At 34.4% G+C, this 25,130-nt stretch overlaps 1 protein-coding gene across 3 annotated transcripts in view; it reads left to right on the top strand.

Moving 5' to 3' along the window:
- Positions 1–25,130, top strand: part of ZRANB3 (zinc finger RANBP2-type containing 3) — a 329,605-nt gene that overhangs the window by 166,886 nt on the left and 137,589 nt on the right. For 2 of the 3 annotated variants that reach the window (XM_036886644.2, XM_036886643.2), the window contains exons 4-6: positions 2,426–2,604; positions 5,454–5,685; positions 10,170–10,255. In XM_036886644.2, the coding sequence (XP_036742539.2) occupies positions 2,426–2,604; positions 5,454–5,685; positions 10,170–10,255 (497 nt within the window). Of the gene's footprint in view, positions 1–2,425; positions 2,605–5,453; positions 5,686–10,169; positions 10,256–25,130 lie in introns of those variants that run through there. The other variant, XM_036886645.2, reaches the window with a different exon arrangement.

Raw genomic sequence — 25,130 nt, forward strand, 5'->3', positions numbered from 1 at the left:
GAGGCCAGGCTCAGTTCCTGGAACTGTGCTCCTTTGTCAGTCTTACTGGAGGGAGGCAGCAACAGTAATGCACACAAACCAGATAAAGATCTGTAATTGTTAAATTTCTGCTGCCTAAGACCCAAGCTGGTCCCAGAATCTGGTGATGTTTAAGTGGGTTTACATAGGAGTATAAGAGGGCTTTGAGGACAGGGAAACTTAACCAGTTATCATACCTATATCGGTGCATAATTGCTCTTTGTTTGGGATAAAGAACTAAGTTAGGTAAAAGTTGATTTTCTCTTAGGGCTATGTCTACTACTATTAGGTAAATAATAAATTTGGCTATGTAGGCCTAAAGATTGGGTTGTATGCATTCCTTAGGAAGAGATATGGAAATTAAGATGTTAAAAGGTCAAATTTTATAATAAAACATGTAAGATTTGTGTGTCTACATTCCTAACTTACTTTAACCTATTACCACTCCCTGCCTAACTTAGCCTCAATTTTATTCTTAAGAATGTAGGTAGAAAATTTTTATCTTCAGCTGGATCTTGTTTCAATATTAAAAGCTTTTATTTATTGTACTTAAAAAATTCAGCTTTTTAAATTTATTTATTTTTCTATTATAGTTGATATTCAGTATTATATTGATTTCCAGTATACAGCATGGAATAATGTAGATAACTGAGGTCAAAAGAGAAAAGGCCTCCATTTATTTTGACATGATGTAGATAACTGTCAAAACTCCATTTTGACAGTTATCTACATTATTAAGTGCTCAGCTCAACTAGTGTACTTACTGTCTGTCAACATAGATATTATTTTTTAAACATTCGGCTTTATTGAGTTATAAGTGAAAAACAAAATTATAAGACATTTGAAGTATACATCATGGTGACCCAGCATATGTATGCATTGTGAAAGGATCCTCTGTCTAGTTAGTTAACATGTCACCTCACATAACTATACCTTCTTTTTTTTTGTATTAAGTTATCATTGATATACAATCTTATGAAAGTTTCACATGAGCAGCATTGTGGTTACTACATTCCTCTCTATTGTCAATCCCCACCACATACCCCATTACGGTCACTGTCCATCAGCAATAACTATACCTTCTTCTTCTTTTTCTCCTCCTCCTCCTCCTCCTCCTCCTCTTCTTCTTCCTCCCCCTTCTGCTCTCCCTCCTCTTTCTTTTCTTTGGTGAGAACACATGAGTTCCACCATCCTAACAAACCTCAACTCTACAATACAGTGTTGTCAGCCGTAGTCACCATGCTCTACCTTGGATCCTCAGACCTCATTTATCTTACAGCTGAAAGTTTGTACCCTTTTACTAATCTCTCCCTATTTCCTCCATTCCCTAGCCCTTGACAATCACTTTTCAACTCCCTGTTTCCATGAGTTTGGCTTTTTTCTTTTCTTTTTTTAAATATTCCACATAAAAGTAATGTCGCATAGTATTTGTTGTCTGGCTTATTTCACTTAGCATAATAACCTCAGGGTCCATCTCTATTGCTTAAAATAGCAGGACTTCCTTTCTTCTCAAGGCTTAATGATATTTCATTGTTCTGTATCTGTTCACAACCTCTTCATCTGTTCAACTGTTGATGGACATGTAGGTTGTTTTGTGTATTAACAGCTTTTAGATTTAGCTTGGGCTAAACTAAAAATGGAATCATATAGTAAGTAGCTTTTGAGTCTGATTTCTTTCTTAGAAAAATACATTTGGGTTTCATTCAGTTTGTGTATAGCAATAGTTTGCTCCTTTTCTATTGCTGAGTAGTATTTCATTGTATGGATATGTCAGTTTTTAACCATTCACCAGTTGAAGCACATTTGAGTTGTCTCCATTTTCTGGCTGTTATGAACAAAAATGCAAAAAACTTTCATTTAGGAACCAATTCTTAAGGTGGTACCTCTTAGAAATGGGGCAGTATGATACAAGTGTGCAAACAGTCAAGTGGGAAGACATCAGAGATCTGAACTTTTGTATTAGTTTTGCATCCAGTGAACTGTTCAGTTGAAGAAATAATTTAACCCCTCTGTGCTTATTTATTTTATAAATGTGCATATTAAGGGCTTATTCTAGCTGTAAAAACACAATATTGTGCTGTATAGGTAAGGTATTTACTCGTGTGTTCTCTAAGAGGAGAAATTACAAATGGTCACAATCATCTTTATAAAATTAAGTTATATGAATTCAGTATAACTAATATTTAAAAGTAGGGGTCATTTTGTCCCCATGTCCAGTTACAAATGGCTTGAAAATAATATAATTTGCTTAATAAATTTTAAAGGTTATCATAATATTGAACTTTTTATTAACTATGTAATCCTATTGATTATACATTGGAAAATTATTTTGATAAATATACTCATACATAAATGATATTTTCCATCAAAATATTTTAGCTTTAATTTTTATTTACTTTTTATTTAGATGGGTCTAGGAAAGACAATCCAGGCAATTGCCATCGCTTATTTCTATAAGGAGGAATGGCCTCTTTTAATAGTGGTCCCTTCATCACTGAGGTACCCTTGGACAGAAGAAATAGAGAAATGGATCCCAGAGCTAGACCCAGAAGAAATCAATGTTATTCAGAATAAAACTGATGTCAGGTAAGAACAACTTTCTAATCTTTAAGGAAAAAAGAGCCTTCCTGTATTACTTAGTAAATACTGATGTTGGGAATGAAATATCACCTGTAGGTCATAATTTAGAATTAAGAGAATAGTGTGGAGAATTTTACTCCACATTTTTAATCATGAATTACTTCCCTAAAATACGACAGTATATTTAACGTTGTAAGTTCCCATTGGTATAGTTTAGTAGTAAATCTAAAATATGTATATTTTTAAAGATGCAATATACCTATGTTATATATACCTTAAAATATACTATTTCAGGTTGAAAAGTAAATCTCACAAGTTTTCAGTGATTAATATGAAGTTTGTGAGCTTTTATTATTAGCAACCATGGTAGATTTTTGTTTTTTAAATTATTAGTTAATATGCAAATTTATATATAACTCAATATTAGCCAACTTTATTTTTGTTATATAAATTTTGTTGTATTTTGTTTATAATTTTTTCTACACTGAAAATATTTGCTTTGTAATTATTTGAAGTCCTTACTCAAAAAAAAAATCATCATTTAGTTCCTGTTTTTTCTCAATTTGTTGTCTAGCCATTGGAATAAGCCAGTCAATTTGAATATTGATAATTTATTATATTGAGTTTCTAGGTGAATCATGCAAATTAGCAAGTTTCTAGAAGTTCAGAATTAACAATTTCTGAGCCTCAAATAGAAAAACTGTACATCTCCTTGAAATAAATGTTTGTTACTACTTGGTTAATATTTTTTTATTATGGTATTGTTGTAGTATTGTATTCTCTACTATTGTAACATAAAGAGTACTTGTAGATATAAAGTTGGCCTTTGTGAATGTGGAAGAAGGAACCAGACAAAATAAATGGAGACCTTTTCTCTTTTGACCTCAGAATCATTGAAATATGTCTTTATGAGCTCAAGGAAATTTGGACACTACTTACATGGTCAAAATAAAATGTAGGCAATAATTATAAATCAATTTCTTTTCTTCCAATAAAAGTGTATAAATGTTTTAAGGACTTAGAGAATATAGAATTTATTAAGGCCTCTATACCCCTTTTCTGTTAGCTATGCCTTATTTACAATTTTACATTTAACTTAAAAATTTTTGTCCTTTGCTATCTTTTATAGCATTTAAGTGATTTAGTTTTCATCTTTATTTTGTAAGTACACTCTTGCAATTAAATAGTGGCATCTATTTTTATTTGAATAACATTTGGGGTATATTAAATAGTTATACATCCCCACAGTTGAACTTTCCTGGAAGATAACAGCTCAGGACAGAAAAACTTAACCAGCGTCTTCCAGGTACTTAAACAGCTTTAGGTATATACTAATATGTGGCAACATATATTAACCACAAATACATACACCTCCTTTTGGCATATTCCAGTTATGCCTGGCTGTCCTCTAGCCAAGATATAGCAGGGTAGAAGCTGCAGTAGTGATTGCAGCCCTTGTCTTCTGTATATTGCTCTCACTACACCTGTGTTAGTAACTAATATTAAATCTATACTTCCCTTCTGCAGGCTTTTCTGATATTAAGCACAGTCATAAAATCACAAATCTCTATATTAAATTGATTTATTCATTAAAATGCAGATGACATTTAGAAAAAACCACTTTATTTTGTGCTTTTGGCTCTTTTAGGAGCTCTGTGTTTTCAGTAAAGGGTGGAGAACTGTAGAAGATTGACTCTGCCCCGCAATTTTCAGTGATGATAAAGAAAATGCACAAGTGAAATGTTTTATTTTTGCATATTTGTCTAAGTATTTCATTCTACAAACTCATTAGGAACATAGTACTGTACATGCAAAGATGAATAAGACATTCTTTGCCCTTACCAATCTTATGATACACTATGGGAGATAAGAATGTGCCGTGGACCCTTGGACAACACAGATTTGAACTATGAATTTTTTTTCAATAAGTATATTGGAAAATATTTTGGAAATTTGTGACAATTTGAAAAATAATTTTCTTTTCTCTGGCTTACTTTACTTCAAAAATATATAATACATATACAGAATATGTAATTGACTATGTTAGTGGTAAAACTTCCAGTCAACAGTGGGAATTAGTAGTTAAGTTTTGAGGGAGCAAAAGTTATATGCAGATTTTAATTACAAGATTTTCAGTGACCCTAACCCCCATATTGTTCAAGGGTTAACTGTAAATGAATAACTTCATTACAGTATGGCAAAGAATATTGTAGGTATATGAGTTATAGTGATAGTTCAAAATATCAGGAGTCATTTCAGCCCAATGTTTCTCTGCTTGAGGTGGTACCCCCTCTTCATTTCCCCACATTTCAGCACCCCAGGTCTGGGGATATTTTTGTTTTCATGGTGACAGGAACTCCACTGGCCTCTAATGGGAAAGTCCAGTAATGTGAAATTCCCTTTGGTACATTGAGCAGCTGTGCAGTATTAAGCATTGTCCTCAAAATCCTAATAGCACCTGGATTGAAAAACACTGCTATCCTGTTTGTGGGAAGGCTTCATTGAATAGTCAACTAATAATTGAGTATCTACATTATGCGTGACCCCAGGTGCATGAAACCAATTTTCTCAGAAAGTAGTGTTCTTATTCTACTAAAATATGGCTTGCTAGATATCAAAAATCTTTCAAAGACCATTTGTTTTTTGGTTTTGGCTAACCAAAATTTAAATTTTGGATTCTCGTTTATTGAAAATAAAAATCTAAAGAGAAATAGGATTGCAACAGTAGTACCACCTCTTCTTAATTTTTCCTCTTTTCTTCTTTCCTGTCTTCTGAATTACTTTTCAAACACTTGCATTGTTTATGATAAATTGGTTCTGAAATATTTTTAAAGTACATGAATTTTCTCTTCTAGGAGAATATCGACCAGCAGAGTGACAGTTCTAGGTTATGGTCTTTTAACCACAGATGCAGAGACTTTGATAGATACTCTGAATAATCAGAACTTCAGAGTAGTTATAGTGGATGAATCACACTACATGAAGTCCAGAAATGCAAACCGCAGCAAGATTTTATTGCCACTAGTACAGAAAGCCAAACGAGCCATTCTTCTTACAGGAACTCCAGCTCTGGGAAGACCTGAAGAGGTATTAGAATTCTTATGTATTGTGCTTGAAAAAAAGAAAAATGAATCACCTGTTTTGCATTTTTTAATTTAAATTAGTTGCCTCAAAGGTCAGAAGAAAACATAGGAAATTCCTAGACAGCTATTAATAATTAAATATATCTTTTACTATGTCTGTTTTTATCTATTACATGTGAACATTAGCCATGCTTATACATATATATAAAAAGTAATTTTTACTTTTATTATAATGCTTTAATATTTAGCACTTATTCATAATATTCTTCATCTTTATGCTCTTGTGGTCCTTCTATGGTGTTAATCTTCATTTAGCCAGTCTACTTTATAATATCCTTAGGAGTTGAGTCTACTATATATCTTTCATACTGCATTATATAACTTAACTCTGTTCCTTCACTTCAAGATCCAGATAGGGCACCTACTTAGAATGGAGAAATAAGGCATTTTTGGTATCCCATTAAATCTTAACCACTTTAAAAGGTAGGTGGGGTATGGCATGATTAAAGAGTTGAGAAGAAATGGTGGATGAAACTCTTATGAGTCTGTAACAGTCAGTGTAATCTAGGGAAACCTTGTCTATCTATTAATGAAACATGGGGTCATTGTCTTACAGGGTTGTTGTGAGAATTAAAATATTTCTTTGAAAGTATCTTACCCTATACCTTGGCATATATTAATCACTCAACATAGGGTAGCCATTGTTATTATTGATTATTAAGCCAGGCCTGGGAGACAGCTGTTGCATTTCATCTCCGCTAGTGTTACCAAGGCTCTGCTTTTGAACTCCACATTGGAAACCTTCTGAGATTCACATAACAATACATAGATAGTAATGATAAAATGCTCAATTTTACTTTCATAAATTTTTTTCTTCTAAGTGGAAGAGTAGACCCCAATAATTTATCTTCCACAATTATGTCACTGAATAATTGCACTGATTATATCTTTACTTAAAAAAATTATGAGATGTATCATTTAAGAAAGAGAGTATATAAAAGATATGTATATTTTAAATGACAATGTAAAATAAATACTCACCTTTTGATTACCTTACCATAAGAAAGAGAACACTGACAATACAATAGTGGCTCCTGTATCCTACTGTGATTACATGCCAATACTTTAACTCCTCTTTCAAGGTAGCCATTATTCAAAGCAAGGGTCAATCCTGGTTTTGTGGATACTTTTGGTTATACAGTTTGGGGATGTTTGGAACCTTTTAGGAAAAAAATTAAAAATTAAAAATTCTAAGGAGTTTTGAAACAAGGAAGTGTGAGTCCTCCAACTTTGTTTTTCCTTTTCAAAATTGTTTTAGGTATTCTGGGTTCCTTGAATTTCCATATGGATTTTTTGTAGAGCTTGGCAATTTTTGTGAAGAATCTAGGATTGTCATAGGTATTATGTTGGATCTGTAGATCACTTTGGAATGTCTTGCCATTTTAACAATATTAAATCTTCAAATCCATGAATATGGGATATCTTTCAATTTATTTAGGTTTTTAATTATTTTCCAATAATGTTTTAGTTTTCACAATATAAATCTTATGCTCCTTTTGTTAAATATTTTATTCTCTTTGATGCTTTGTCAATGGACTTACTTTCTTAGTTTCATTTGCATAATGTTTGTTGCAAATGTATAGAATTGATTTTTGTATATTGATCTTGTATCCTGCAACTTTGCTAAACTCATTTACTAGTTCTAATAGTTTTTTAGTGGATTCCTTAGGATTCTTTATATACAAGATCATGTCATCTGCGAATAGAGGTAGTTTAACTTCTTCCTTTCCAATCTGAATGCCTTTTACTTCATTTTCTTGCTTAATTGCCCTAGCTAGAACTTCCAGTAGAATTTTGAACGTACGTAGCAAAAATGGGCATCTTTGTTTTATTCTTAATCTTAGGGGGAAAGCATTCAGCCTTTTACTTTTATGTATGTCACCTATGAATTTTTTTGTAGATTTATTCTTTTTTTCTCTTGTTTTTTGACTATTTAATCATGAAAGGATATTGAATTTTGTCAAGTGCTTTTTGTGCATCCATTAACATAATCATATGTTTTTTGTCCTTTATTCTGTTGATATGGTGTATTATATTAATTGATTTTCAGATGTTAAACCGACTTTGCATTCTGGGATAAATTTCACTTGGTAATGGTATATAATCCTTTTATATGTTGCTGGATTCAGTTTGCTAAAGTTTTATGATATTTTTATGTTTATATTCATAAGAGATGCTGGTCTGTAGAATATATCGTGATTGGCTTTGGTTTCAAAGTAATACTAGATTCCTAGAATGAGTTGACCCTTTTCTATTTTTTAGAAGAGTTCATGAAGCATAGGTATTACTTCTTTTTTAAACATTCAATAAAATTCAGTAGTGAGGCCATCTGGGCCTGAGCTTTCCTTTGTGTGTTCTTTTTAGATTAATGAATTTAATGTCTTTACCAAATATATGTGTATTCAGATTCTCTACTTCTTGAGTCAGTTTTGGTATTTTGTGTCTTTCTAGGAATTTGTCCATTTCATCTAAGCTATATTATTGGCATACAGTTGTTCATAGTATTCTTTTATAATCCTTTGCATTTCTGTGAAGTTGATGGTAATGTGGTCTCCTTCATTACTGATTTTAGTAATTTAAGTCTTCTCTCTTTTTTCTTGGACTTGCTAAAATTTTGTCAGTTTTGTTGACTTTTCCAAGAACCAACTTTTGGTTTCACTGATTATTCTCTATTTTGTATATTTTCAATTTAATCTTTATTATATTATTCTTTCTGTTTGTTTTGGGTCTAGTTTGCTCTTCCTTTCCCAGTGTCTTTAGTTGGAATGTTAGGTTATTGATTTGAGATCTTCATCTTTAAAATAGACATATACAGTTAAATTTCCCCCTAAGCACTGCTTTCACTGCATCTCATGTTTTGGTATGTTGTTTTTTTTCAGTTTTATTTATCTCAAGTCTTTTCTAATTTCTAATTTCCCTTGTGGTTTCTTTTTTGACCCATTGGTTATTTAGGAGTATGTTGTTATATAAAAAGGATGTAAACAACAAATCCACTTTGGAAAATGCTTTGGCAGTTCCTTAAAAAGGTAAAAATAGAGTTACATAAGATCAAACAATTCCTTTCCTTGGCAAATACCCAAGAGAACTGAAAATACATTCACAAAACCTGTATACAGATGTTCATAGTAGCATTATTCATGATATCCAAAAAGTGGAAAAAGCCAGTGTCCATAAGTGATGAATGGATAAACAAAATGGAGCCACAAAAAGGAATGAAGAATTGACACATTCAGTAACTTGGATGATCCTTGAAAATATTAAGCTAATATTTTCAGTGTGAAAATATTAGCTGTGAAATATTAGCAAGTGAAAGAAACTGACACAAAAGCTACATATTATGTGATTCTATGTATACAAATGTCCAGAACAGGCAATTTAATGGAGATAGGAAGTAGATTAGTGGTTTCCAGGATTGAGGGAGAGGAGGAATGGGAAATGACTGGTAATGTGGTTGGGATTTCTTTTTGAAATGATAAAAATTTCCCAGAATAAGGTAATGGTAATCAAGGTATAACTGTGAATATATCAAAAGCCACTGAATTTTATACTCTTTAAAGTGTGAACAATACAAGTGGTATATGAATTGTACATCAGTAAAGTTGCTATATTTAAAAGGCATATAAGATAAACAGTGAGACACTACTGTGTATAGCCACAAAAGTTATAAAAATGAAAAGATGTCATGATATTGATGGGCATGTAAACTGGAACTGTCTTTTTACAACTAGTAATATCCATCAAACTTCAAAAAGTATATACCTTAACCTCACCTCTTCATTTCTAAAAATAAACCCTATAAAACATCTAATAGAAATGCAGATGGGTCACTAGATAGATGGATGGGTAGATAAATGATTGATAGATGTAGATGTAGACACATATGACTATACCTGTATATATTTATAAATATGAATACATACACACATACACTTATGTGAAATTAACTTTTATAACTGCAAAAAAGCTAGAAATAGCCTTTATGTCCATCATTATGAGACTGTTTAAACATTTCACAGTATATCTACATAATAATGGGTTGCTATGCAGTCTTTAAGCAGTGCATTTTTATTGTAATACATTGCTTATGTTATTTTTTAAACTAAGTAAAAATATGTGTATAACTTAATGATATTTATACTTTTCTGTGACAAAATTCTAGTTGTATTATATCCTATTCTTGTGAATAAAAGAGAATATGCACATATGCTTATATAGGTCTACAATATATATCAATGTATATTAAAGAAAAAGATAGCAGTTACCTGTGAAGAATAGGATGGAAAGGATGAGTGGGTTGAGGGGAAGGAGGAGCTTTAAGGAAGAAGAGGTAGATTTTCTTTTTTACTATTTTATTAGTGGGATTTATCATAGTAATGATAACTTACTTGAAAATATTACAACATATTAAGAACACTTATATTGTTGCAGCTTTTCATGCAGATTGAAGCTCTCTTTCCACAAAAATTTGGAACATGGACTGACTATGCTAAAAGATACTGTAATGCACGTATCAGGTATGACAAACTATTTTCTATAAGTTGTAATCCTCATATATTTACCATGTACATTAAGCTTTATCAGTCATTTTTTATTTCAGTGTTTTTCAAACTTGTGGTAGCTATGTAATAATTTCTTAAAATAAAATCTTATGTGGATGACCTATATATAAAATAAATAAAAGGAGTAGATAATGGCAGTTTTTCTTTATTTTTGTTTTTTACCTTCCACTTATTTTATTTTGTATTTTGTATTTATTTTATCAAATATACATCATGGTGGTTCAACAGTCCCCCTCTGCCTTCCCCTGCCCCCACTCACACCCCTCTCCTTGGTAAACCACTAGTCACTTTTCAGTGTCTATGAGTCTACTACTGTTTTGTTCCTTCTGTTTTACTTTGTTTTTATAGTCCACCAATAAGTGAAATCATATGGATTTTTCTTTCTCCACCTGGCTTATTTCACTGAGCATAATACTCTGTAGATCCATCCATGTTATTGCAAATAGCAGGAGTTCTTTTCTTTTTATGGTTGAATAATATTCTGTTGTTATATGTATGTCATTTTCTTTATCCATTCATTGATTGATGGACACTTAGGTTGCTTCCATATCTTGGCTATTGCAAACAGAGCAGCAATAAACATAGAGGTGCCTATATCTTTTCAAATCAGGAATTTCATTTTCTTCAGGTAAATTCCTAGGTGTGGGATTAGTGGGTCAAATCATATTTCTATTTCCAGTTTTTGAGGACCCTCCATACCACAGTGGTTGCACCAATTTGCAGTCCTACCAACAGTGTAGGAGGTTTCCTATTTCTCTGCACCCTTGCCAGCATTTGTTATTTCTTGTCTTTCGGATAGTGGCCATTCTAACAGGTGTGAGGTGATATCTCATTGTGGCTTTAATTTGCGTTTCCCTGATTATTAGTGATGTGGAGCATCTTTTCATGTGCCTGTTGGCTATTCATATTTCTTCTTTGGAGAAGTGTCTGTTTAGGTCCTCTGCCCATTTTTTGATCAGGGTATTTGTGTTTTGGGTATTGAGATGTATGAGTTCTTTATATATTTTGGTTGTTAGCCCCTTATCAGATGAGTTTTTTACAAATATATTCTCCCATACTGTAGGGTGCCTTTCTGTTCTACTGTACAGAAGTTTTTTTTTTTTTTTTTCCCCAATAAAGCAAATTTATCAAAAAGGAGAATGTTCTACAGGAGGTAGAGAATCAGGGCAAACAAAATTAATACACCAGACTGACTGTTTGTCTGTCTAATATCAACATGGCAGTTTTGTCAAGAAGTATTTTCACAAAAATAAAATTATAAACATTGGTCATTGTTCCTGTTTTCTTTAAGTTCAGAGAATACAGTATTTCAAGGAGTAAACAAAATTAGGATTAAAAGGTTTCCATTCAATTTGTAGAATGACAAGGATTTCTAAGAGGAAAATAACCTAGTGAACATGTCTAATTATTTAAACAATTTAAATGTATACACTAGAACTGTACTGTCCAAATAAAAGCCAAAAGTACATGTGGATAATTAACACTTGAAATCTAGCTAGTGTGACATAAGAATGGAATTCTTAATTTTATTTATTTAAAATTAAATTTAAATGTTTAAATTCAAATTTAAAATTACTACTCAATTCAGTTACTGTAAAACATTTTAGTATGCTTGCAACAAACTGAGTATGTGAATTTACTTCGTTAACTTTTAACTTTATGAATGTATTTATATGTACAAAAGTTTTTTAGTTTGATATAGTCCCACTTGTTCATTTATGATTTTGTTTCCCTTGCTTGAGGAGATATATCCAGGAAAAACTTACTCATACTTATGTTCAAGAGATTTTTGCCTATGTTTCCTTCTAAGAGTTTTATGCTTTCATGACTTACATTCAGGTCTTTGATCCATTTCAAGTGTACTTTTGGTTTGGAGTTAGACAGTAATCCAGTTTCATTTTCTTGCATGTAGCTGTCCAGTTTTGCCAACACCAGTTGTTGAAGAGGCTGTCATTTCCCCATTGTATATCAATGGCTCCTTTATCATACATTAATTGACCATAGATGTGTGGGTTTATATCTGCACTCTCTATTCTGTTCCATTGATCTATGGTTCTGTTCTTGTGCCAGTACCAAATTGTTTTGATTACTGTGGTTTTGTAGTAAAGCTTAAAGTCAGGGAGTGTAATACCCCCCAGCTTTGTTGTTCTTTCTCAGGATTGCTTTGGCTATTTAAGATCTTTTGTGGTTTCATATGAATTATAGAATGATTTGTTCTAGCTCATTTAAGTATGCTGTTGGTATTTTGATAGGTATTGAATAATTGAATATGTAAATTGCTTTTGGCAGGATGGCCATTTTGACAATATTAATTTTCCTATCCATGAGCACAGGATATATTTCCATTTTTTGGTGTCTTCTTTAATTTCTCTCATGAGTGTCTTACAGTTTTTAGAGTATAGGTCTTTCACCTCCTTGTTTAGGTTTATTCCTAGGTATGCTTTTTGATGCAATTGTAAATGGAGTTGTTTTCCTGATTTCTCTTTCTGCTAGTTCATTGTTAGTATATAGGAATGTGACAGATTTCTATGTCTTAATTTTGTATCCTGCAACTTTGCTGAATTCAGTTACTAGTTCTGGTAGTGTTTTGGTGGGTTCTTTAGGGTTTTCTTTGTATAATATATCATCTGCAGATAGTGAGAGTTTAACTTCTTCCTTACCAATTTTTTTTATCTCTTTGTGTTGTCTGATTGCTGTGGCCAGTTTATTTTATTTTTAAAATTATTCATTGGTATTGCTGAAATAACTGTGTATATTGTACAAAAGTGAAAAGTAAGTGCCTGTTCCACCCATTTCTCTCAGCCAACCATTTCCCTTCGCAGGTATCCAGTGTTGGCAGTGTCTTGTATACCCTTCTGGAGATAATCTATGCATGAAAAAAACCACATATGATTATATACATATAATATTATTTCATTTTATTTCTATAATGTGTACATTGTTCTGCAGTTTGCTGTTTTCACCTAATATATATTGGAGATCCTTCCATATTGTTACTGAAAGAGCTTTCGCATTCTTTTTAAATTCTGCATGTATTCCACTCTTTGGATGCAGTATAATTTATTCAGTGTACTATTAATAGACATGTGTTTGTGGTATATAGCTCTTGCATACAAGCAGCAATGACTATTCACACATATATTGAGAGGTTGTGTGTTATATTGACAAAGGGCATACAGAATTAGAGCTAGACCACCAGTGTACCTTCACATCCAGTACTTACCATATTTCATTTTGGGAAAATAACCTTAATTTCTTCAGCTCTAAAAACAGAATGATTATTCCTTCCCCTGACAGTTATTGTGAAACTTACTTTATTAGCTCGTAATATGTTAACTAGTATTTATAAAGGGCTTGAACAGTGACTGGTGAGCATGGTAAGTACTCAGTAATTATTAGCTATTTTTTAACATTTTATGTCATATATGGAATAAATCTATAAGATAAATTTATGGAAGTGGAATTACTGGTAAAAAGGGCATTTTTACATTTTTACATTTTATATATTTTTGCAAATTATGCTCTACCTAAGTTTGACCAATTTCTATTCCCACCAGCAATAAGATTTTCTCTTTATGCATATCTTGCTAACATGTTTAGATATAAATTATTTTATCTTGCCAATGTGTTTTCTGATGGTAGTTTTAATATACATTTCTCTTTATGTTTTTACATGCAGTTGAGCATTTTTTCATACATATAAGGGTCACTTGTCCTTTATGTTCTGTCTGTTGTCTATTTATGTTCTTTGCTCTTCATTCTACTAAACTTATTGGCCTTTTTCCTTTCTGATATACTAGAAATCTTTATATATTACAGAAATCGTCTCTGTGAGATGAGTCCTTCAGGTTTTTCTCCAATGTATGTGTGTTTTTTTCTTTTTTACTTTCTATAGTTCCCTTAGATAACCTTGTGTGGTCATGGTGTTCCGATGCTTTTTAAAGGACTCCAGAGCACAGAAATAGAAAGAGTCCTTCCAGATTATTTGTATGAAAATAGTTTAACCAAAATCAGACAATATCACACACAGAAAGAAAACAAAGTCCTTAAGATTATAAATGCAGAAATCCTCAATTTTAATATAAATCAGAAACTCCTTAAAAGGCCTAATATTAGCCACATGCAAATGGAATTCGTATTAGGAATGCAAGCATAGTTAAGTATTAGGAAATGTATTGATATAATTAGCCATGTTAATAATGAAAGGAAAAATTTCTTTTCATCATCTCCATATATGCCGAGATATAATTTGCTAAAATTCAACATCCATCCTTGATTACAGTTTTTAATAATTTTAAGGTATACACACACACATATTTTATACACACTTACAAAAGTAAGCTTAAGTATGTGTATTTGTTTTTAAACTCAAAGCCACCATCACAGGAAACACTAAAACCAAGGCAAGGATATTCACTGCCTAGAATAAAGGATGTACCTTTATTCTAGAGTCACCAATCAATTTAATTACTCAAAAGAACAATAAGAGGTAAACGGGGGAAGAAAAAGACAAAATTATTGTTATTTTCAGCTGACATCGTTTATTTGGAAGACCTAAGAAGATCAGTTGGAATCTGTTAAAAAGAGAATTCATTAAGTTGTCTGAGTACAAAGTTACTATTAAAATGTCAGTTGTCTTTGTTTACATGAATAGTAATAAACAGTTTTAAGATATAATGCCAAATAGGCATGATGCTACAAATTATTAGAAAGCCCGTAGTCACAGTTCTTGTAAACTGTAAGTGTAAAAAGTTTGTCTACATAGAACAAACATATTAACTGGATTTACCTATGAGGACTAGGAAAACCTAGGTCATCAGAAAGCATTTCTTTTTTTGGTTTTCTGATTAGGACTTGTTATATGACAACTAAAGATTATACCTGTCCCTTTCTTGCTTTATTAACACAAATGCTGTTTCAAAGAGAAGTTTGTGTAATGCTTTATGATTGGGGAGATTATGTTCTATTTCCTGCTTACTAGAGAAAGTCATTTCAGAATTATTATCAGGCTTCTCAAAAGGCATTTTCTTCTAGATTCTTTCTCAAAAATTTTATGTTATTGCTTCACTCCTTTACCTTGGAAGCACTGTGGTTCCATAGGCCCTGGTTCAGATCAAGGCACTTCCTGGCATTTTAAGTTAGTCTGTGGAATGTTAATTTTTTTCCATAATGTTTCGATTCAATGAAGGTGTCATTTTCACACCATAATTTTGCAGAAAGCAAATTATGGTTAGTTATTCAGTTCTAGACCTATATTTTATATTTGAAATGTCATGACTATATTCAAAATAATGTTGGGTGAAATTTGAGCAAAAGTATAACTCTGCCTTTATAAAGTTTATTAAATACTAAGTGATTGCAAACAGAAGTATACTAATGTGAATGTGGTTCAGAGATGAGAAGTCTAGGCATATAGGTAACTACCTATCTGGTTTGATTTGAGAGGCAGTAAAAAAGTATTCCTCAACGAGAATATCCCAAATCCAAAATCCCTTACATCATTCGCTCTACTGGGTTATATTTAGAGGAAGCTATAAATACAAATATGGTTTGGAAAAGGCAGCACATTCAGTTGTCAACCATTAGCACATTAGAGCAAAAAAAAATTTATACACCCAGTTCCCCTCTGTCATTTAATAGGCACCTTGTGAGGTTAAGTGGCTTGCCCTGCATCTGACTTTATCTTACATTTTTTTCACTTTTCCTTGCAAGAAGATGGACTTAGGGAACAGTAACTTTAATAAATGTTTTCTTACATTTATTAAGATGAAAAAGAGGACACATAAATAATTCCACCAAGCATTCTATCATCAGCAGCCCCCTTCAAAAGGCACACTGTGGGAAGACATAATTGTCCTCCCTGATGTCATGCTTAATGGTTAAGAATATCCAATATCTTAATTGTAATTTATCACATTTTCCAAATTTTCTTTACCACTGATATTTTGTGCCAAGTCCACACCTCTTAGTCTCGAGAAATAGCTGTCTAAATTTTTATGGGGGGTGGTGATAGTATATGTTAATGGTATTAATAGCCATTCCCCAAAAGTGTTAATTAATAAGTCATTTCAGCTTCAACAAACATCTCTTATGGAATGGCACTGTGCTTTTCAGCACTGTAGCATCTAATGTTCTCATCCATGGGCTCAATGGAGATCAGTTCTATTCCACTTGCAAATGGCTCAAATCTGAGAGAAATAATTAATACACTAGATGGCACAGATAAATTAAAAAGTAATTAGATATAAATTAATAGGATAAATTCTGCACTTATACTTAGAAAGCCTGCCTTGTATAGAAGGCATTTGAGAAGTCCTCACTCATTAGCAGTAGTGCAGTTGAGAAAGACTTCTGGTTTTGAATAATGCCAGGCTAAATTGGAGTCAACTATCTGTTATAATTGATAAAAATAAATTAAAGTAATATTAGCACACATTAATCAAAGTAATATCCCAAGTAAGGGATGGTTTCTCACTCATCAGACTACATCTGAAGTATTATGGCTTAGTTTTGAATTAATCTATGCATTCAAAAAATATTTATGGGGTATCTATTATATGCCATGTCATGTACCAAAGAACAATACCCACATAATCCCCCCTTCACAGAATTTTCAAGTCAAATACTAACCAGATAATTACTGTTGTAATGCGTGTCATTAAAGGGAAGTAAAAGATGTTATGGCAGAGTCTAGCACAGTGAACTGATCAAGTCACAAAGTTCAGAAGGGGCAGCCTGTGAGTAAATGATAGTTATTTGTATCCCAAGAAAAGGAATTTTATGTACTCAGGCTCAGAGAAAGAGAGACTGCTATGCCTTTGAGGAACTAAAAGAAGTTTGGTTTGACTGAATATTCTTAAGCTAATGGAAAAAAGTCTCAAGACAAGGCATCTTACTTAGGCAGAGGTCATATTATACAGGGTCTTGTTCACCATAATAGTAAGAAAGTATTGGAGAGTTTGGTTTTAGAGCCAATATTAAGAAATGTTTTCTATTACAGTAAAATATACATTTAAAAATTTACCATTATAACCAATTGTGTGTTTACAGTTCAACAACATTAAGTGCATTCATGTTGTTGAGCAATCATCACCACCATCCATCACCAGAACGTTTGGTCATTGCAGAAAGAAGCGCTCTGCCCATTAAACATGTCGCCATTCTTGCCTCCCTCAGGCACTTATATTCTGGGTTTTTCTTTTTTAGGTATCATTAATCTACAATTACATGAGGAACATTAAGTTTACTACACTCCCCCCATCACCAAGTCCCCGCCACATACCACATTACAGTCACTGTCCATCAGCATAGTGAGATGCTGTAGAATCACTACTTGTCTTCTATGTGTTGTACAGCCCTCCCTGTGGCCCCCCTACATTATACATGCTAATGATAATGCCCACTTTCATCCCTCCCTCCATCCCTCCCTGCCCACCCCTCCTCCCCAGTCCTTTTCCCTTCTGTAACTGTTAGTCCATTCTTGGGTTCTGTGAGTCTGCTGCTGTTTTGCTCCTTCAGGTTTTTCTTTGTTCTTATACTTCACAAATGAGTGAAATCATTTGATTCCTGTCTTTCTCTGCCTGGCTTATTTCATAATACCCTCTAGCTCCATCCATGTAGTTGCAAACAGTAGGATTTGTTTTCTTCTTATGGCAGAATAATATTCCATTGTGTATATGTACCACATCTTCTTTATCCATTCATCTACTGATGGACACTTAGGTTGCTTCCATTTCTTGGCTATTGTAAACAGTGTGGTGAAAAATATAGGGGTGCATATGTCTTTTTCAAACTGGACTGCTGCATTCCTAGGGTAAATTCCTAGGAGTAGAATTCCTAGGTCAAATTTTGAGGAACCTCCATACTGCTTTCCACAGTGGTTGAACTAATTTACATTCCCACCAGCAGTGTAGGAGGGTTCCCTTTTCTCCACAACCTCGCCAACATTTGTTGTTTGTCTTCTGGATGGTGGTGATCCTTACTGGTGTGAGGTGATATCTCACTGTGTTTTAATTTGCATTTCTCTGATGACTAGCAATGTGGAGCATCTTTTCATGTGTCTGTTTGCCATCTGAATTTCTTCTTTGGAGAACTGTCTGTTCAGCTCCTCTGCCCATTTTTTAATTGGATTATTTGCTTTTTGTTTGTTGAGGTGCATGAGCTCTTTATATATTTTGGATGTCAACACTTTATCGGATCTTTCATTGTTGAATATTTTCTCCCATACTGTAGGATGCCTTTTTGTTCTCTTGGTGGTGTCCTTTGCTGTACAGAAGCTTCTCAGCTTGATATAGTCCCACTTGTTCATTTTTGCTTTTGTTTCCCTTGCCCGGGGAGATATGTTCAGGAAGAACTCGCTCATGTTTATGTCCAAGAGATTTTTGCCTATGTTTTTTCCTAGGAGTTTTATGGTTTCATGACTTACATTCAGGTCTTTGATCCATTTCGAATTTACTTTTGTGTATGGGGTTAGACAGTGATCCAGTTTCATTCTCTTACATGTAGCTCTCCAGTTTTGCCAACACCAACTATTGAAGAGGCTGTCATTTCCCCATTGTATGTCCATGGCTCCTTTATCATATATTCATTGACCATATGTGTTTGGGATAATGTCTGGAGATTCTGTTCTGTTCCACTGGTCTGTGGGTCTGTTCTTGTGCCAGTACCAAATTGTCTTAATTACTGTGGCTTTGTAGTAGAGCTTGAAGTTGGGGAGTGAGATCCATTCTGCTTTATTCTTCCTTCTCAGGAATGCTTTGGCTATTCAGGGTCTTTTGTGGTTCCATATGAATTTTAAAACTATTTCTTTCAGTTCGTTGAAGAATGCTTTTGGTATTTTGATAGGGATTGCATTGAATCTAGATTGCTTTAGGCAAGATAGCCATTTTGACAATATTAATTCTACCTAGCCAAGAGGATGGGATGAGTTTCCATTTCTTAGTGTCCTTTTTAATTTCTCTTAAGAGTGTCTTGTAGTTTTCAGGGTATAGGTCTTTCACTTCTTTGGTTAGGTTTATTCCTAGGTGTTTTATTCTTTTTGATGCAATTGTGAATGGAATTGTTTTCCTGATATCTCTTTATGCTAGTTCATTGTTAGTGTAAAGGAATGCAACAGATTTTTGTGTATTAATTTTGTATCCTGCAACTTTGCTGTATTCCGATATTAGTTCTAGTAGTTTTGAAGTGGAGTCTTTAGGGTTTTTTTATGTACAATATCATGTCATCTGCAAACAGTGACAGTCTGACTTCTTCTTTACCAACCTGGATGCCTTCTATTTCTTTGTTTTGTCTGATTGCTGTAGCTAGGACCTCTAGTACTATGTTGAATAACAGTGAGGCGAGTGGGCATCCCTGTCTTGTTCCTGATCTTAGAGGAAAAGCTTCCAGCTTCTCGCTGTTAAGTATGATGTTGGCTGTGGGTTTGTCATATATGGCCTTTATTATGTTGAGGTACTTGCCCTCTATACCCATTTTGTTGAGAGTTTTATCATGAATGGATGTTGAATTTTGTTGAATGCTTTTTCAGTGTCTATGGAGATGATCATGTGGTTTTTGTCCTTCTTTTTGTTGATATGGTGGACGATGTTGATGGATTTTCAAATGTTTTACCATCTTTGCATCCCTGGGATGAATCCCACTTGGTTATGGTGTATGATCCTCTTGACGTATTTTTGAATTTGGTTTGCTAATATTTTGTTGAGTATTTTTGCATCTATGTTCATCAAGGATGTTGGTCTGCAATTTTCTCTTTTTGTGGGGTCTTTGCGTGGTTTGGGTATTAGAGTGATGCTGGCTTCATAGAATGAGTTTGGGAGTATTCCCTCCTTTTCTATTTTTTGTAAAACTTTTAGGAAAATAGGTATTATGTCTTCTCTGTATGTCTGATAAAATTCAGTGGTGAATCCATTTGGTCCGGGAGTTTTGTTCTTGGGTAGTTTTTTGATTACCAATTCAATTTCTCTGCTGGTAATTGGTCTGTTTAGATTTTCTATTTCTTCCTTGGTCAGTCTTGAAAGGTTTAGGAAGTTGTCCATTTCTTTTAGGTTTTGTAGCTTGTTAGCATATAGATTCTCATAGTATTGTCTAATAATTCTTTGTATTTCTGTGGGGTCCTTCATGATTTTTCCTTTCCCATTTCTGATTCTGTTGATGTGTGTAGATTTTCTTTTTCTCTTAATAAGTCTGGGTAGGGATTTATCTATTTGTTTATTTTCTCAAAGAACCAGCTCTTGGTTCATTAATTTTTTCTATTGTTTTATTCTTCTCTAGTTTATTTATTTCTTCTCTGATCTTTATTATGTCCCTCCTTCTGCTGACTTTGGGCCTCATTTGTTCTTCTTTTTCCTGTTTCAATAATTGTGACTTTAGACTTCATTTGGTATTGTTCTTCGTTCTTTAAGTAGGCCTGGATTGCTATATACTTTCTTCATAGAACTGCCTTCGCTGCTTCCCACACAATTGGGACTTTGTGCTGTTGTTGTCATTTGTCTCCATATATTGCTTGATCTCTATTTTGATTTGGTCATTGATCCATTGATTATTTAGGAACATGTTGTTAAGCCTCCATGTGTTTGTGAGCTTTTTTGTTTTCTTTGTACAATTTATTTCTAGTTTTATACCTTTGTGATCTGAGAAGTTGGTTGGTAGAATTTCAATCTTTTTTAATTTACTGAGGATCTTTTGGTGGCCTAGTATGTGGTCTATTCTGGAAAATGTTCCATATGCACTTGAGAAGAATGTGTATCCTGCTGCTTTCGGGTGTAGAGTTCTGTAGATGTCTGTTAGGTACATCTGTTCTACTGTGTTGTTCAGTGCCTCTGTGTCCTTACTTATTTTCTGTCTGGTGGAACTGTCCTTTGGAGTGAGTAGAGTGTTGATGTCTCCTAAAATGAATGCATTGCATTCTGTTTCTTCCTTTAGTTCTGTTAGTATTTGTTCCACATATGTTGGTGCTCCTGTATTGAGTGCATATATATTTATAATGGTTAGATCCTCTTGTTGGACTGACCCCTTTATCATTATGTAATGTCCTTCTTCATCTCTTGTTACTTTCTTTATTTTGACGTTATTTTGTCTGATACTATTACTGCAACACCTGCTTTTTTCTCCTTATTGTTTGCATGAAACATCTTTTTCCATCCCTTGACTTTCAGTGTGTGTATGTCTGGGTTTTAGGTGAGTCTCTTGTAAGCAGCATATAGATGGGTCTTGCTTTTTTATCCATCCTATTACTCTGTGTCTTTTGATTGGTGCATTCAGTCCATTTACATTTAGGTTATTATTGAAAGATATGTACTTATTGCCATTGCAGGCTTTAGATTTGTGGTTACCATAGGGTCAAGGGTAGCTTCTTTACTATCTAACCGTCTAACTTAACTTGCTTATTAAGCTATTATAAACACAGTGTGATGATTCCTTATTTCTCTCCCTTCTTATTCTTCCTCCTCCATTATTTATATGTTAGGTGTTTTATTCTGTACTCTTTTGTGTGTCCTTTGACTGCTTTTGTGAATAGTTGATTATGTTTTTTGCCTTTAGTTAGTATTTGGTTGGTCTGCTCTCTTTGGTGTGATTTTATTTTCTCTGATGATGTATATTTAGCCTTAAGAGTGCTTCCTTCTAGAGAAGTCCCTTTAAAATATCCTGTAGAGGTGGTTTGTGGGAAGCAAATCCCTCCACTTTTGCTTGTCTTGGAATTGTTTAATTCCTCCTTTTAATTAAAATGATAATCATGCTGGATACAGCATCATTGTTTCAAGGCCCTTCTGATTCATTGCATTAAATATATCATGCCATTCTCTTCTGGCCAGTAAGGTTTCTGTTGAGAAGTCTGATGATAGCCTGATGGGTTTTCCTTTGTAGGTGACCTTTTTTCTCTCTCTGGCTGCCTTTAATACTCTGTCCTTGTCTTTGATCTTTGCCATTTTAATTATTATGTGTCTTGGTGCTTTCCTCCTTGCCTCCCTTGTGTTGGCAGATCTGTGGGTTTCCATGGTCTGATAGACTATTTCCTCCCCCAGTTTGGGGAAGTGTTCAGCAATTATTTCTTCAAAGACACTTTCTATCCCTTTTTCTCTCTCTTCTTCTTCTGGTACCCCTATAATGCAAATATTGTTCCGTTTGGATTGGTCATACAGTTCTCTTAATATTCTTTCATTCCTGGAGATCCTTTTATCTCTCTCTACCTCAGCTTCTCTGTATTCCTGTTCTCTGATTTCTGTTCCATTAACAGTCTCCTGTACGTCATCCAGTCTGCTCTTAAGTCCTTTCAGATTTTGTTTCATTTCTGTAATCTCCCTCCTGACTTCATCCCTTAGCTCTTATGTATTTCTGTGCAGGTCCATCAGCATGGTTATGACCTTTATTTTAAATTACTTTTCAGTAGGATTGGTTATATCGATCTCCCCAGACCTTCTCTCGGGCGTTGTCTGGGTGATTCTTGACTGAAACAAATTCTTTTACCTTTTCATGGCGATAGAGGTAGTTGGCACATGTGTCAGCTGGGAGAACAAAGTCCCTTCCTGCTTGCTGGTCACCTTGCCCATCTCTACTGCCTGTGTTGTTTACCTGCACACCGGGATCCACCTCCAGGTTAATCCTCTGAGCTGCCATGGGCGAGGCAGCCTTCAGGGTAGCCCACAGTGAAGGGGACAGCCCTTGTTTTCCCCCATGTCTGAACACAGCATGGGGAAGTACCAGCTTGAAAACAACTGGTGCAGAAATTGGAAGTTATCTGCCCACAAGAGCATATCTTGTGGCAATGAGCCAAGATGCCTTATGCTGCAAACAGCAAGGCCTTGGGGATGTGTGCACACACCACCCCTGCTTACTGGGCCGATTTTTAGAAATCAGCAAGATGTTCTGGCCTGTTTCCCCAGAGTCAGGAAAGGTAAATATAGCATTAGGCTGAGGTCTGAGAAAGGCAGTGTAAAAATAAAAGAGCTTCGCCATATTGGGGCTGCAGCCATTGTCTGTCTGTCTTTGTTTTCTGTTTTTTGTTCATTCCCATTTCACCGAGTGAGTGGCTTGCTACACAGAGCCCTGCGGGGAGTGGCAGGCTTGCTGGGTGTGTTCTTCTGCCAGAACAGTGCCCCTTCGCACCTTCCCCGGCTTCCTCTGTCTGTGCCAGGCAGCTGCACCACGGCTGCAGCCTCTGGGTCTGGTCCGGGTAGCTGCACACCAGGAGGAGACTCTGGGCAGTTGCTGTGGGCGGGGCTGCTCTCTGGCTGCTCGGCTGCTGTGGTTGGCAGCACCAGCTGAGCCGAAGAATTGACAGGCTGCTTATCACTGTGAGGGGCTTCAAAGCTGTGTTATCACTCAGGTAGTTAGGGAGGGCTCCTGGAGTTCCTCAGGATTCCCAGCCTGCTGTGTTGAGTGTGCCAGGACAATTCCATCCTGCTGTTAGGCCCCTGTCCCTTTAAAACTTTCAAAAAGCACTCCCTTTTCTTTTATCCTAGGAGAGCCAGCTGTGGGGTCCCACTCGCAGATTTTACTTTTCCATTTCTCTAATATCCAGTACACCATGCAATTATGTGTCTGTTCCTGGTGCAGATTACTAGGGCTGGTTATTTAGCAGTCCTGTGCTTCCACTCCCTCCCCACTCCAACTCCTCTCCTGCCAGTGAGCTGGGGTGGGGGGAGTGCTCGGGTCCTGCCAGGTTGCAGCTTTGTATCTTACCCCCTTCATAAGATGCTGCATTCTTGCAGATGTAGATGTAGCCTCGCTGTTGTACTGTATCTTCTGGTCTCTCTGTTAAGCATAGTTGTATTTGTTGTATTTTCAAAAATATATATGGTTTTGGGAGGAGATTTCTGCTGCCCTTCTCACACCGCTATCTTGGCTTCTCCTCCCCAAGACTGGTTTGTAAACCAGTTCATGATACAGATAACTGGTGTGAGACAAGGGAATTTATGCTATGTTGAAAAGAATAAAACTAATGTATGGACTCAAATCAGAATTAGATGGAAGGACATAAAGACAAGCAGGATGTTTTGGATATAATAGAAGTAGAGCCTTCAGTTGACTGAAAGGTCCTGATGAAATAGTAAACATAGAGTGTAAACAAACAATTGGATTTACAAGGATGGGGTAGTAGAGAGTCATATGTCTGAATCTACCAGGTGGAGTTATAGCTATGAAAGTGGAGTGGTTGGAGCAGATTTTAGAAGGTCATTGGAGATAAGGAATACAAGGAACTAAGAGGGAACTGAAAGTCCTATTTTAAGAAGCATGTTAACAAATGAAAACGTATCTGGGAAAGGGTGACCAGAATAATGAAGGGATTTCATATTCAGCTCTACAAATAAATGTGTAGTATTACTGATTGCATACTATATTTATCACATTATTTCAGAGCTGCTAGCAATACAAAGATGAAGAAGAATAGTGCTTGATCTTTTGAAGCCTATAGGAATTTGAAAAAGAGAAGACCTAGAGCAAATAAATCTTTAAATATTTAACAATCTGTCCTGTGTTAAATGAATTAGACTTTTGTCTTTGTGGCCTCTGAGGGTAAAACTATTATCAAGGAATGAAACTAAATAGGAATATAGATTTTGGCTTAATATGAGTAAGAACTTAAAAACTGCACATACGTACATATGTATATATGACAATAAAAATATCTAACAGTATACAATAAAGATGGAAAGGAAAAAATCATAATCTAACTAATAACTAAATTGTTTTCATTTTTCTTTACTTCTACCCTTGTCCAAATATCTAATCATTTTTACATAGTTTTAACATAGCCCACTGTCATCTTCATATTTTAACATGTACTACTGTCATTTGCATATTTCACTGAGCATCACCAGGTCCCATTCTTTAA

This window comes from Manis pentadactyla, chromosome 8 (assembly GCF_030020395.1).
Source record: "Manis pentadactyla isolate mManPen7 chromosome 8, mManPen7.hap1, whole genome shotgun sequence".
Taxonomy (NCBI): domain Eukaryota; kingdom Metazoa; phylum Chordata; class Mammalia; order Pholidota; family Manidae; genus Manis; species Manis pentadactyla.